Source organism: Amblyomma americanum, chromosome 3 (genome assembly GCF_052857255.1).
Source record: "Amblyomma americanum isolate KBUSLIRL-KWMA chromosome 3, ASM5285725v1, whole genome shotgun sequence".
In the NCBI taxonomy this organism is placed as follows: Eukaryota; Metazoa; Arthropoda; class Arachnida; order Ixodida; family Ixodidae; genus Amblyomma; species Amblyomma americanum.
The window spans coordinates 217,642,996-217,655,711 of NC_135499.1; the positions used below are offsets into that span (position 1 = coordinate 217,642,996).

At 45.0% G+C, this 12,716-nt stretch overlaps 1 protein-coding gene across 2 annotated transcripts in view; it reads left to right on the forward strand.

Moving 5' to 3' along the window:
* The window catches only part of LOC144126078 (receptor expression-enhancing protein 5-like), a 123,417-nt gene that overhangs the window by 18,157 nt on the left and 92,544 nt on the right, over nt 1-12,716 (forward strand). Inside the window, exons 3-5 of one of the 2 annotated variants that reach the window (XM_077659994.1) lie at nt 2,321-2,459; nt 5,284-5,434; nt 8,403-9,089. In XM_077659994.1, coding sequence (XP_077516120.1) covers nt 2,321-2,459; nt 5,284-5,434; nt 8,403-8,437 — 325 coding nt within the window. In that variant the 3' untranslated portion in view covers nt 8,438-9,089. Of the gene's footprint in view, nt 1-2,320; nt 2,460-5,283; nt 8,044-8,402; nt 9,090-12,716 lie in introns of those variants that run through there. The other variant, XR_013313447.1, reaches the window with a different exon arrangement.

The following is a 12,716-nucleotide window of genomic DNA, read 5'->3' on the forward strand; positions in this document are numbered from 1 at the left end:
AGTATGTGGGCCATTCTTTACTTCTTGAGTCCTTCAGAGACCTCTTGTGCTCCATCAGAGTAACTTTTTCTTTTTCTCTTTTGCTACGTGTGGTTGTGGCAGGCTGCATGCTTGGCAGTGTAGCCTGTTCAAATGAACTGTCTTTGTTTATGCATGCTATGCCAGTTCACTGGTAATATTAACTGTTGCAGGTGCATAGCACTTGCAAATACTCTTCTGCTATTTTGTTTCTTAAAATAATCTGATATTTGCTTATCTAAATTTTAGTGATCAAGCTTTGAAGTGAGTACTTTTTTAGTTGTAAATAAATGCTCAGAGTGGTTCCAATAAGTTGTAGTTTGGCATCTTTTGTAGACTGCGATAGGAGGCCAACAGTGCTGCACACTTAGCTTTGGGAGTGTTTTTATTTTTTCGGCGAAGCTGGCACACATCAGTGACGTTCTTGCATGCAGCTGCTGTTGTTGCATTTTCAGCATGACATCAGTGCTTTCCAGCTGCAACAGAGCATGCAAGGAGGCTAGAACACGTGGACGGGAAGGCATGATGCACAGCTGTTTATGTTTGACAGTTCGCAGTGCTTTTATTTCAACTAGGGAGTAAAATTCTGCCAACAAGAGAATGTGCGCTACGGTTAATGCTATGAGGCAGAATTTCAGTCTGTTTGGGGCATGGGGTCTCAAACTCATCTTGCCCACGGGCCACATTGGCACGCTTATGTCGTCCATGGGTCAGTGGATGGAAAAGCAAGAGGATGGGAAAGGGCAGAGGTCAGCACAGACATCTTGCTGGCTATGAACCCTGTGAACCAGTGTTGACGGTAACGCGTTACAAGTAATGGCGTTACCAGTAACGCGTTCTTTTTTTCGGTAACTTAGTTACGTACTCGTTACCATTTGGGAACTGTAACAGGTAGCATACTTACGTTAACATTTTTCGGTAACGTGAGGTGTCACGTTACTAGTTACTTTTCATCCCAGTTGTCCCCCACTTCGCCCCCTTTATTTAGAAAAAAATGCAGAGAACCTAAATTGAGGCTGCAAATAAACAAACAGCTGCCCTCGGCGACCTGTGTTGCGGCTCGCATGCATGCCAGAAAACACCTGCTCTTGACGACGCACCCAACTAAAAAAAGAGACAGAATACCCATAAAGCGCGTAACACGTACACGAACACGCATTCACACACTTGCCTTCACCTACCTCCCCTTCCCGAACCACTCACACACACAACTCTCTACAGAATGGAAGCATGCCGAGCATTTTTGAACATGACATTTTTCAGAATTACTGCAAATTTGTTGAGAGTTCAGCAATGTTTTCTTTGTGAAGTTAGAATTGATGATGAAGTGCCATTTTGTGTTTGTCACATTCAGAAAATAGCTTCACTATGTTCCACAAATTTAGAATCCATCACATATAACTCTACAGGCAACTTCAGGCCACTATAATATTGCTAAGCTCCTGCATATTTATGCAAAGTATTCTCGTTAACTCAGGATTGCACGTAAAATTGTTGTTTGGGCTAGAAGATTTATGTGAATTATGAGCTTTATGAAATTGTTATCGTGAGTTCTTAAGACGTAGATGCGCAAACTAAATTGATGGTCCTGGAGTAACGGCAAAGTGACGTGCGGTACTTTTTTTCGGTAACGTAAGGGTAACGCGTTGCTTTTTTTTGTAGGTAACGTAGGGGCGTAACGCGTTCCTTTTTTCTTAGCGTAACGAGTAACGTATTTAGTTACTTTTTTACGGTAATGCCTGCAACCCTGCTATGAACACTTTATCTGCCTCTAGAACACAGCAAAAGCGAACTGATGTCTTGCATTCAGGGGTAATGTGAAGGTAGGAGAAAATTTTTGCTCAGAGTTCGATGTCTTTAATTGCTGGCCAAGAAGTCACACAGGGTGAGCAACCAGCTGGCTTTAAAGCATAAATATGGAACCAAGAAGGAACCAAGATATAATGGAAGGGAATTTGGGCACAATGGCTGATGTCGTTAGGCCAGCACATTGCACAAGTCCTCACAGGACGCGAGTTTGAGGCCCCTGATTTAGGGCTTCTACATCCTGTTCATGTCTACACATAGTCTGTGTGAAGTGGCTGCAAATGGCCTTTGCAACTTCACTGGTCATTGAAGGTCACGCTGCAGCAAAGGCCTATCCCCATCAAGTTCAATTTACAGTGGCTAGATTGCTGTTTAGGCTGTCCATTTGATAAGGGTATTCCTGGTCCTGATCAAAGCACACTGTCCACTAATGGCAGGCATCAGGAAATGACATGTTTGCTTTCCTTACTGCTATTTTTTTTCCTTTGTTGTCTAGCATGCGGGCCATTGAGTCCACATCAAAAGAGGATGACACCAAGTGGCTCACATACTGGGTGGTCTTCGCATGCTTCTCAGTGGTGGACTTCTTTGCGGACAACATCTTGCGTTACTTCCCATTCTACTGGTTGATGAAGGCAAGTGTGGCAATTTCATTTTGAAGCAGAGTCTTGCAGAGGCTGCTGACTGAGCACTGTGGAGGCCAGAAAGCTGCTCTGTGGCTGTTGTGGTGCGTGCTGGTATAAATTTTTGACTGATCGTGCACATGTGCTCAATGTGGCAGTGGCCTAAAGTGCTTGCTGCTGAGATTGTTATAGCTCTCTGCTATGTGGGGGTGGCGGATTCTGTTGAGTTCACTCGCCACACTCACCAAATGAGCTTTGCAGTACCCCAATACCCAGGAATCCAAATTTGAAGGATAGCTAAGTATACGCCTCTGCCAAAGGTAACCAGGCAACAGAGTTTGTTTCTTAGCCATGCAGCAGAGCACTTGTGGCTAGCACCCCTTAAGCTCTGAATCTGTGCAAGGTGAGAAAAACCTTGTTCTCACTTTGCAATACCCTTTTGGTATTAGGGGTGCCGTAAGGGTTTCACTATATGGTCGAGAAGCAAACACTGTTGCCTGGTTACTATTGGCAAAGATGGTACTTTTTGCAGCGCAGATGGAGGGCTACTTTCTGTCTACGTTATTTGGGAATGATCTGAATAGCTCTTTGTCAAAACATATCATATTTAAGCCAAATCGTCCCAATGCTCATGGTACAATAGGTGACCAAAAAATAGAAAACAATTTTATTTCAAACGGTGCATATGCGGGAACACTTGTGAATATTTGGTACTGATACTCAACTAAACGGACGCAAAAGAAGAAGTTAGTGAGGTAGACTTCTCACAAGATTTACTGAAGTATTGATCAGTATCCACACCGTGTTTTGTTTCTAGTGCTAAATACCTGTGAAGCTGTTTTCTAGGCATTGCAATCTAGTGACTTCTTGAGCTTATCAGTTTCAAAACTGTAGCACTTTTCCAGTCTCTGTCACAGCCAGGTACTGACTTAATTACAGAAACAGGAACGTACAGAAAGCATTCTTGCAGCAATCCATTCGTATTACATAGCAGGGTCTACGTGTATAAAACATTTTTCACACTGCTTGATAAACCACTCCATTTTTTATCTAGCTCCGAACACTTCCCGCAAGGTCTAATTGGGGCTTTAGGGGAGGAAATGAGCTCTAAGCAGTTACAATATACTGGTAGGAAGTATATTTTCTGCAGCCTGTCAAAGGGTAAATGGTGCGGGCTGTGACATAAGGAGCAACTTTTGTTGGGGAAGCTGTGTGTCACAATATAGGGACTTTTTAGCAATTAATACAAACTAGGTTCGTTTGCCTTTTTTTCATTGTGAGTTCTTGTCATCGCAGCTCTATACATGCCCCTTCTTTGCCTCTTCTTTTGCTCATTTCGTGTTCTTTTACAGTGAGTAGTGATATGATGTTAGAAAATATTGGCTTTGGAAACAGTTTGGAATGGCCATGTTGGCCTAGTATCTACTGTTGCAATGGATGTCATTTTTGAGCAGCTTAATTCTTTTCTTACCATAGGAAAATTGGCAGTTTCAGGGTAGTGTGCATAAAATTTTCTTTCACCCATTAATTTCAAAATTTTTCTTTGCTTCAGTACATCATAGTGTAGCTATAGAATTCTCTTTTTAATGATTAAAAACTGACAGGACGGCTACGACTGTGTAACGCGATGTTCAGCGATAGCTGTTTAGGCGTTCAGTTTATTCCTGGCGGACTGGTGTAGTGGTCACGTGATGCACCCCTGCACTGGCAGGTGGCTGTTCCAAACAGAGCCACCCGTAGGCTTATGTGACCCAAGTTGACTGTGACATAAGGTCACGAGACATTAACGCACCCACCAGTTATGCTGACGAGAAAGCCAGGGGCGGGCACCTGACAGCTATCGCTGTGAAAGAAAAATCAGAATATATGTTGTTTATGAAATAGATCTTTGACTGGCAAAATTTGAGATATTTGTGGAAAAAGTCCCAAGTTGTTGTACATATCCAGCCGGAAAATAAAAAAAGAATCTAGAATATACCGTAGGTATGTTACTGTGCTAAAAATGACTATTCAGAGTTACAAAGCTTTTTATGCTAAACGTTCTGGTCAGCAAAAAGACAATCAATTGCTCACACCCAGCGCTTGGGGATACTGAGCAGTGCAGTTTCAAGGTGGACCTCGGGCCGTGCTGATGGCACGAAATCATTCAGGACACACCTGGTACCTTCAGAAAAGTCCAGAAAGAGTGAATCTCCTTGGCAACGGCGCAAACGAATGTTAACAGACGGGCACCTGTCGATAGTCAGGGCTGGGAGGAGTAATCATCTCCGTTCAGACTTAAATAAGACATCATCTTTTTGCACAGAGCTGTCGCTTGCACCTACAGAGTCAATTGTCAATGCAGCCAAATCGTGAGAACACCGTTGCTGCTAAGCAGGGTTAGTGCAAGAAGAGGATGCCACTTTAGGCACCATGCTTGCACGGTTGCTCCATGTTGACCATATTCCTCCATGTTCATTGTTCAGAAGCAGCCCAGATTCCTCTGAATGGGGTGTTCTGTGCCTTCGTTCAGATGGAATGATTTTAATAGGTGCGGTATGGAAAAAGTTATGTAAATTGAACTCACAATGACCAGGTGCGTGGTGGGTGCAGGCAGCTAATGTAAGCAAAGGCCGCATAGTTGTTCAAAATTGGCGAGCACAGTTGAGAAATGCAGCATTTTGGCGATTTTTGTCCCCAATTTTTTTATGCTTTGAATAATGATCAAACACTAATGTATGAATGACCAAACGTGTACAAAATTTTGACAGGCAGTCATTAACTGAAGCTGCTTTATGCACGGAAATGAGGTGCATGAGAATTTATTTCAGCCTAGTTTTGCCTTGTGTTTTTTCAGATCATTTTCCTCGTGTACTGCTTTGCTCCCATCCAACCAAACGGATCGACGCACATCTACACCAAGTTCATCCGTCCTGTCTTCTTGCGCAACGAGACCACTGTCAACAAGCTGGCTGCAGATGCTGGTGCTGGCATTCGGACTGCCCTGCGTAAGCGTCTTTTATTTGCTTTGCTAAATTAAGTTTTGCTTTTATTATCTGAGCCTGTTGATACGGTGCTCAAAAACAGTGTAATCTGTCTTGTACCATTTGATATTCATCTCTTTTTGCTGTTTCAGTCTTGTCGAAACTGGATTCACACGTGGTGTTGCCACCATGGTGGCTCAGTGGTTATGGCGCTTGGCTGCTGACCCGAAATCCCCATGTTCGATCCCGCCTCAGCTGTCCGGCGAAATGCTAGATGCCCATGTACTGTTCGATATTAGTGCACGGTAAAGAAACCCAGGTGGTCAAAATTATCTGGAGCCCTCCACTACGGCGCCCCTCATAGCCTGAGCTGCTTTGGTAGCTCCTTTTAACCTCCATAAACCATAAAGCAACATATTTGGCGTCACTGCAGTTTGCAAGACTAGCAGATAAAGCAGCATGCATGATAAAAACCTGAATCCTTTTAAGAAAATGGGTCATCGCCTTTAAGCTCAAACTGGTTACAGTTGAATGCTCTTTAATACTCTAACACTTTATTCTTCTCTTTACTGAGAAGGTGCTACAGGCGTTTTATTAAAGGGGCGGGGACATCAAATTTTTGGCTTGCGGGTTTTTTGTTTCAAGCGTATTTTGCTCCAGAATACATGACACGCTCTGGGATTCATGTATGTGTAGTAAATAATTTATTTTTCCATTATTTATTTCGAGTGATTTCAGTTTCGCTTTCTGAGCGCTGGGCTGTGCTGTGACGCCAGAACCATGGAAGACCAGCAACCCGGTCATGTTGTGACGCACTGACTGCTGTGTCTTCTGATCTCGTAAACATGCTTTACATAACAGGGCCTTTCGAAATGCTAGCAAAATTGGTCTGGCAAACTTGGTCGTTACAGCCTGAAAGAAACCACACGAGCGAGGGACAGCATCGCGTTCTCAAACCAAGCGGATCGCTTGGACTGATCTCCGTCAGCAGATCGCAGATGCCAACGCAGATTCTGAGTTGCATTTAGCTTTGTCACACTATGCCGATGCTCAGCAGATGTCTGTGTCGCTAACCCATAGCCGAGAGGAGTAGGTGGCAGTCACCTGATCCCCATGTCACATTACGAAGGCATGATGTCTCACTGTTCGTACCGACCATTATCCGTCACAGTCCTCACTCCACCCCATCCGCAGCAACAACACTTCCTGCTCATTGTATGTGTGCCCTGTCTTGAGATGTTTGCAATCATTGATTTGAGGTCACTGTTGTCAAAACCATACTTCATGACCATTTGGGTTCGCTAATACGTGTGAACGCACTCTCTGCAATCGGCAACATTGTATACGTGAACCGTGAGGAAAGAGGGGCAGCATCGACTGAAATTAAGGAATTAAGGGTTGAGCACTGGTGAGTGTCGAAGTGTGAATATATTAAATGTAGTCAATGGTTTCGCTTATTTGTACTATGGGTATGTTGAAGACGAGCAGCTAATTCAGGTCGTTGTCTCATGGGCTTGAAGGTTTCGCTCAGCCATTGATGGTAATGCTTCAACGATGCTATATGTGCTGATCAGCCCACCGACTGCCGATGTCATGCATCGCTGTTGTTAGTATGTCGCATTAATGTGCTTTTGTGTCACAAGTATTCACTGGTGTTTCAAAGCTCATCATCATTAACTATTTTGCATAGCAAAGGGGTCTTGATCGTATACGAGAACATTTCAGGACCCTTTGGAGCTGAATTAAAATACTTTTCAAGCATTTTTTGCACCCAATACTTGTTTGTGGTGACCTTTTATACAGAGAAAGCCCATAACAGGCTTTTTGCAGTCAAACCCTGTTATAACGAAACGGTTTATAATGAAATAATGGATATAACAAAGGAATGATGATTCTCCTTGGAAGCTCTGTCAGCACGCTCTATAAAGAGGTAATCGCCGGGCCCTTTCAACATTCTTATAACGAGGTTCAACTGTATAGCCTCAAAGTTTGGTGTCTGAAGCGCTTTAACTCTTGATCATAAGTGTACCTTTGTCACAAGGGTGTTCTGCCCCATTACTGAAAAATCTTGTTTTTTTTTTTGGTTCAAACCCTGCAGCTAACTATGTTGTGTGCGGCCTAAAAGCTTGAAATGCAATTTCGGTTCAGTGAAGTTGTCAACAAGTTGCACTGCATTGCTGTGGAGTAAGCAAATCGAATGAACCTTCAAGGTAAAATGCATATAATATACTGTACAATCTATAACTGAGAAACACGAACTGAAATCAGTGTTATCAGGAGAAAATTGTTCATGCAGAAGTGCAAATTTTCAGTTTCTCCTGAAGCAGTTTTGGTCATTGTCATGTCGCTATTAATGAATTTAGATATTTCAGATGTGTAGCTGATAATCGTTGTTATCCAAAGGTCTGAAAGTATGAAAGTTATTTGTGAGTTTAAAATATGGCTGTAGTGAACATATGCGGCATGTGCAAAGTAAATAGCCCTACTGTGCTGCCTAATACAGATCGTGCCATAAACTCTAGAGCTGTTGAACTTCAACTAGGCTTATAGGTCAAGGAATTTTCGTGAATAGCACCAATGAATGCACTACTGTAGTGTGCTGAGCCTGTTGTACGCATGGCTGTACTGGACCAGTACTTCGTGACAAGTCATTGAACTTGGCTAGTAGTTACCATGTGCTACAAGAATTGAAAGGTCACAAATGTCTTTGCAGAAGTGGGCATGTGGACATTGCATTTTTGTAGCAGAAGAATAAGGTTCAATGCAAGAATCCTTCAAAGATTATTGAACTCTTAAAAGTAGGCACATGGGTTTTTTTTTTTTGTGGTGCCTAGAGTGATTAGTGTTTTTTTTCTTTCATTTTATACTGTTCAAGTATATATTTTATGTCAAAAGAATAACATTTCAGGATAGGTGTTCTCTCGTCCTTTTCTTTTTGCAGCCTATTCAGTAGTGCTGCTCACACTGGATCACATCCTTTTTTGCTTTGCAGAGAAGGCCGCTTCTTCAGCTAACAAGAACGAGTAAATCGCTGCTGCAAACATCCGTGTCCCTCGTCTTCGTGCTAGGCAGCCACCGCAGTTTGGCTTGCAGTGGCCAGCCAGCTTCTGGTGACAGGTGGCACTAAAGCATCGTCACCCCTGATGTACACTTGGGCATCACGTTTTATTAAAAGTGTGCTTCGCCTAACCACTCATATTTCTGATGCACATGGAGGAAGTAGCATTGAAGAGGCAATAAATATGTGCATGCCAAGGGCACCGTTCTGCAAGTTTTGGTGTTGAAAGTGTAATTGTTGTGTTACCAATCCTTCATAATGTACACGTTCAAGTATTGATGCATGTGTACTTGCTGGTTTTCTGTGCATGCAGTGCTCTGAGTAAATCAATGTGAAGCTTGAGTAGGCAATGCACACACATTGGTTGTGTATGGCTGTGACCATTGCTGTGCCTCCATCTGCTGAATATTCCGTGCTCTTTGGAGATGTCATGTATGTAGGGGTGCAACTAGAAAATGGTTTCTTGACTAATTTCTATCCTTGTATGCTTACTGCCATCCACCACCTTCAATGTGGTGTCTTGTGCCAGCACGTTGGGCTGCAGTTATCACTGTAAGACTACATCATTAAAGGAACACTGAGGACAACCTAAACGAATTTTCGTTCTCAGTGAAAATTGGTTCTCTGGCTCTTTTTAGGTATGTTAACATTTGTCCAGCAGCGCAAGACTCAATTATGGCTGAGAAAATTGAGTTTAGAAGTTTTCCTGCCACTCAATTTAAACTCAATGTGTACACCGAGGACTGGTGGTTGCTATTCTGAAGTGAATGACAGTAGAACATAGCCTCTGGGATCTGTGCCAAAAATGTGGCGTCGATGCATGCACTTTACTTGCGAAATCGGCCGGGGGTGGCGGGGACACCTGTATTCTTTTTCTTTTCTAGCTTATTAATCCTCTGTGTTTGGTGAGAGCGGTCTTTTTGTCATTAGAATGCCACACTCCGTCGATGGAGGCTAACTTCAGTTTCTCCTCTATGTCTCTTTAAAGGGTGGACCCTGGCAAATTTTGAACAACTTGTCCAATTTGAAGGAAAATTTCAGGGAAGATGTATACAGTCAATCCCATATATATATATATATATATATATATATATATATATATATATATATATATATATATATATATATATATATATATATATATATATATATATATATATATATATATATATATATAAAAGTGTCTTTGTAGAAGTGCCCACTTCTCTTAAATCTTTATTCTGCGGAGCCAACGCAACCTACGTTCGCAACACACACACACACACACACACACACATATATATATATATATATATATATATCAAACCTGGATACAGTCAAACTTCATTATAATGAAACTGTTTATAATAAAATAATGGATATAACGAAGGAATGACGATTTCTCTTGGTCAACATGGGCTATAACGAAGTATAACCGCTGGGCCCGGTGCAACTTCAGTATAACAAAGTTCAACTGTACATCGAAAGTTAATGTCGAACTCTTGAAACACCCCTTTTAAAAATTCATGCAAAGGTATACCACTGTTATTTGCAGGTGTCGAATATCCATTTAGTGGAATGTTCCGTACATCGAATGGTGTGCCATGGGCCTGCATGTGGCTCTTCTTATAACGGCCCTCCCACGGTCACTTTTCACCGGTGGATTCAGGTAGCTTGTGGCCTTGACGCCTGTTCGCAGAAAGAAAAGGCAAGGAGATTGTGCTGGTATTACAGAGAAAAAACTGAAATTTAAAAAGCAGAAAAAAAATAAAAAGGCTTTGTGGTTGCAGTAGAGTGCGTAGGAGCTTGGAGGATTTTCGGCATCCCTATCATATCTTTCAGAGAAGATTAGGGGTGCGGCATGTGTTCGACCAGCTGAAACTCCAGGCGAAAAAAAGACCATTTTGTCAGTTGGAAAACCCAATTGGACGCAATAGTTTTTAATGTCGCCTGGGACAGCATTTTGTTGTTCCTGTAAGCCAGTATGCACACAACTGTGTGACTCCAAAGATCGCCGTTTTGAGGAGCACAGCAGTGGCGGTCACTTTATACTTAGGAATCTGCTGTCCTCCCTCTCTTCCCTTCGGCTAGTATTCCCGGAGTGCAGGCGCGAAATATTAGGACGGGGAGGGGGGCGAGAAAAGGAAGTAGGGGAGCGGAGATAAAGCCCCAAAGCTTCGTATACTGACATCCACCCGGTAGTGGCGGTGAAAAACTTATCATTGGCGGAGCCCTTATAGTTCAAAATATCAGAGGTGGGCTGGCTCCTGGTCGTGGGTGGTGGCTGGCAGCCCGTGTCTGACGGCGACCTTCTCCGCTCACTGAATTAGCCTCAATTGTGAGGCCGGGTCGGAAGTAGCGACTACGACACCCTTCCCCTCCCCCGAGTCTGCGAGTGACCCTTGGGGCGCGTTAGTTGCAGTTGTCGGCAGATGAACATCATCATCAGCTTGACTACGCTCACTACAGGGGTCAAAGGCCTGTAGCTCGCCCATGTCTCTCCAATTAACCCTGTCTTTTGCCAGCTGCCTCCACCATTTGCCTGCAATCTTCGTCTCATCCGCCCACCTAACCTTGTGCCGCCCCCTGCTACACTTGCCTTCTCTTGGAATCCGCTCCATTACCATTAAGGACCAGCGGTTATCTTGCCTTCGCATTACATGCCCTGCCCAAGCCCATTTCTTTCTCTTGATTTCGACTAGGATGTCATTGACCCGCGTTAATTACATGGCTCTCGGGGGCCCCACAGAGGAACATTCGGGGGTGTGAGTAGAAGGGAAGAAAAGCGTTGGGAAGGGAAAGGTGCGAGCCTGGAGTTGTCGCCAGGTCGTCTGTTGTTTTGTCAGGGATGTGTGTGGCAGGGGGTAAAGTTAACGTTCTACGCGGACCGCGGTAGTGTAGCGTGATGTGATCTGTGATCAGCCGGTCTCGCGCTGCCTGGGTCTTCCGTAGGCGCCGCTCGGTTGACGTAAGCTCGAGCATCGGAATGGGACGGTACCGAGACTATTTGGATGGGGCGAGGTGGTTGGGAGTTGGAGGTGATAATTTTATAGGCGGCAGCATGTATCTGCGGACAAAATTTTGAATGGCGGTTTTGGAATCGCTCAAGAGTGGCCGTGGAACAAAATGGACTTCTCCAACTAATTTCTAACTATACTTCTCCTGTGCCAGCGACCTTTTCCCTGTCCCAGCGAATTTCCCGATCTTATAACCAACTAGATTACCCGCCGGCGCGGTGGCTCAGTGGAGGGAGCTCGGCTGTGGAGCCGGAGTTCGCGAATTCGAACCCGCGGCGGCCGCTTTTCGATGGAAGCGAAAACGCAAAAGGTGCCCGTGCGCTTTGCAATGCCAAAGCATGCTAATGACCCCCGGGTGGTCGAAATTATTCCGGAGCCCTCCACTACGTATGGCACCTCTTCTTTCGCGCCCACATTCCTTTCCTCTCTTACGGCGCACCCACCGCGGTGGCTAGGGCGCTCGACTACTGATCCGGAGCTCCTGGGTTCGAACCCGACCGCGGCGGCTGCGTTTTTATGCGTTGCATATTGCAATCACTCAGTTCAGCCCTTGGGCGCAGCCGGGCAGCCACCATTGACCTTTAGCGCAACCACGTGACGTGACGTCACGACAGCCGGAGGAAAAGTAGGGCTCCCTTAGGCCTGCGTGCCGGGGGGTCCAAAAAGGAGTTTCATTTCGGTGGAAATAAACGTTTTGATGATGATGATGATGAAAGCTGGGCCCCAACTCGCGCGGCCGCAGCCACCACCCGACTCCCGCTAGGGGCGCTGCGCCGGCGCGTGACGTCACGGAGGAAAAGCTGGGCCCCAACTCGTAATGCGATACAGCGCGAATAAAGACGGGGACGAAGCGAGACAAGACACCACAGCGCTGCCGCAGCCACCACCTGACTCCCGCTAGGGGCGCTGCACCGGCGCGTGACGTCACGGAGGAAAAGCTGGGCCCCAACTGGCGCGGTCGCGCGCGGCCGCAGCCACCACCTGACTCCCGCCCCTCCTGCTAGGGGCGCTGCGCTATGATTGACGTCACGGCATATGTATAAAAGAGCTGCGCTCCTTCGCCGGGACAGTCTTATACCCCTGTCACACGGGCATTTCGAGGGCCCTCGAACCGATAGTCTATCGACTCAAAGGCGATCGAGCGCTGCTACACGGGCAGTTTCAATGGCGATTGAGTCAATAGCCTATCGAGTCAACGGAGCAGCACGGAACTCCATCTAGATATGCAACGCATTCTTCGCTTAACCAAGCT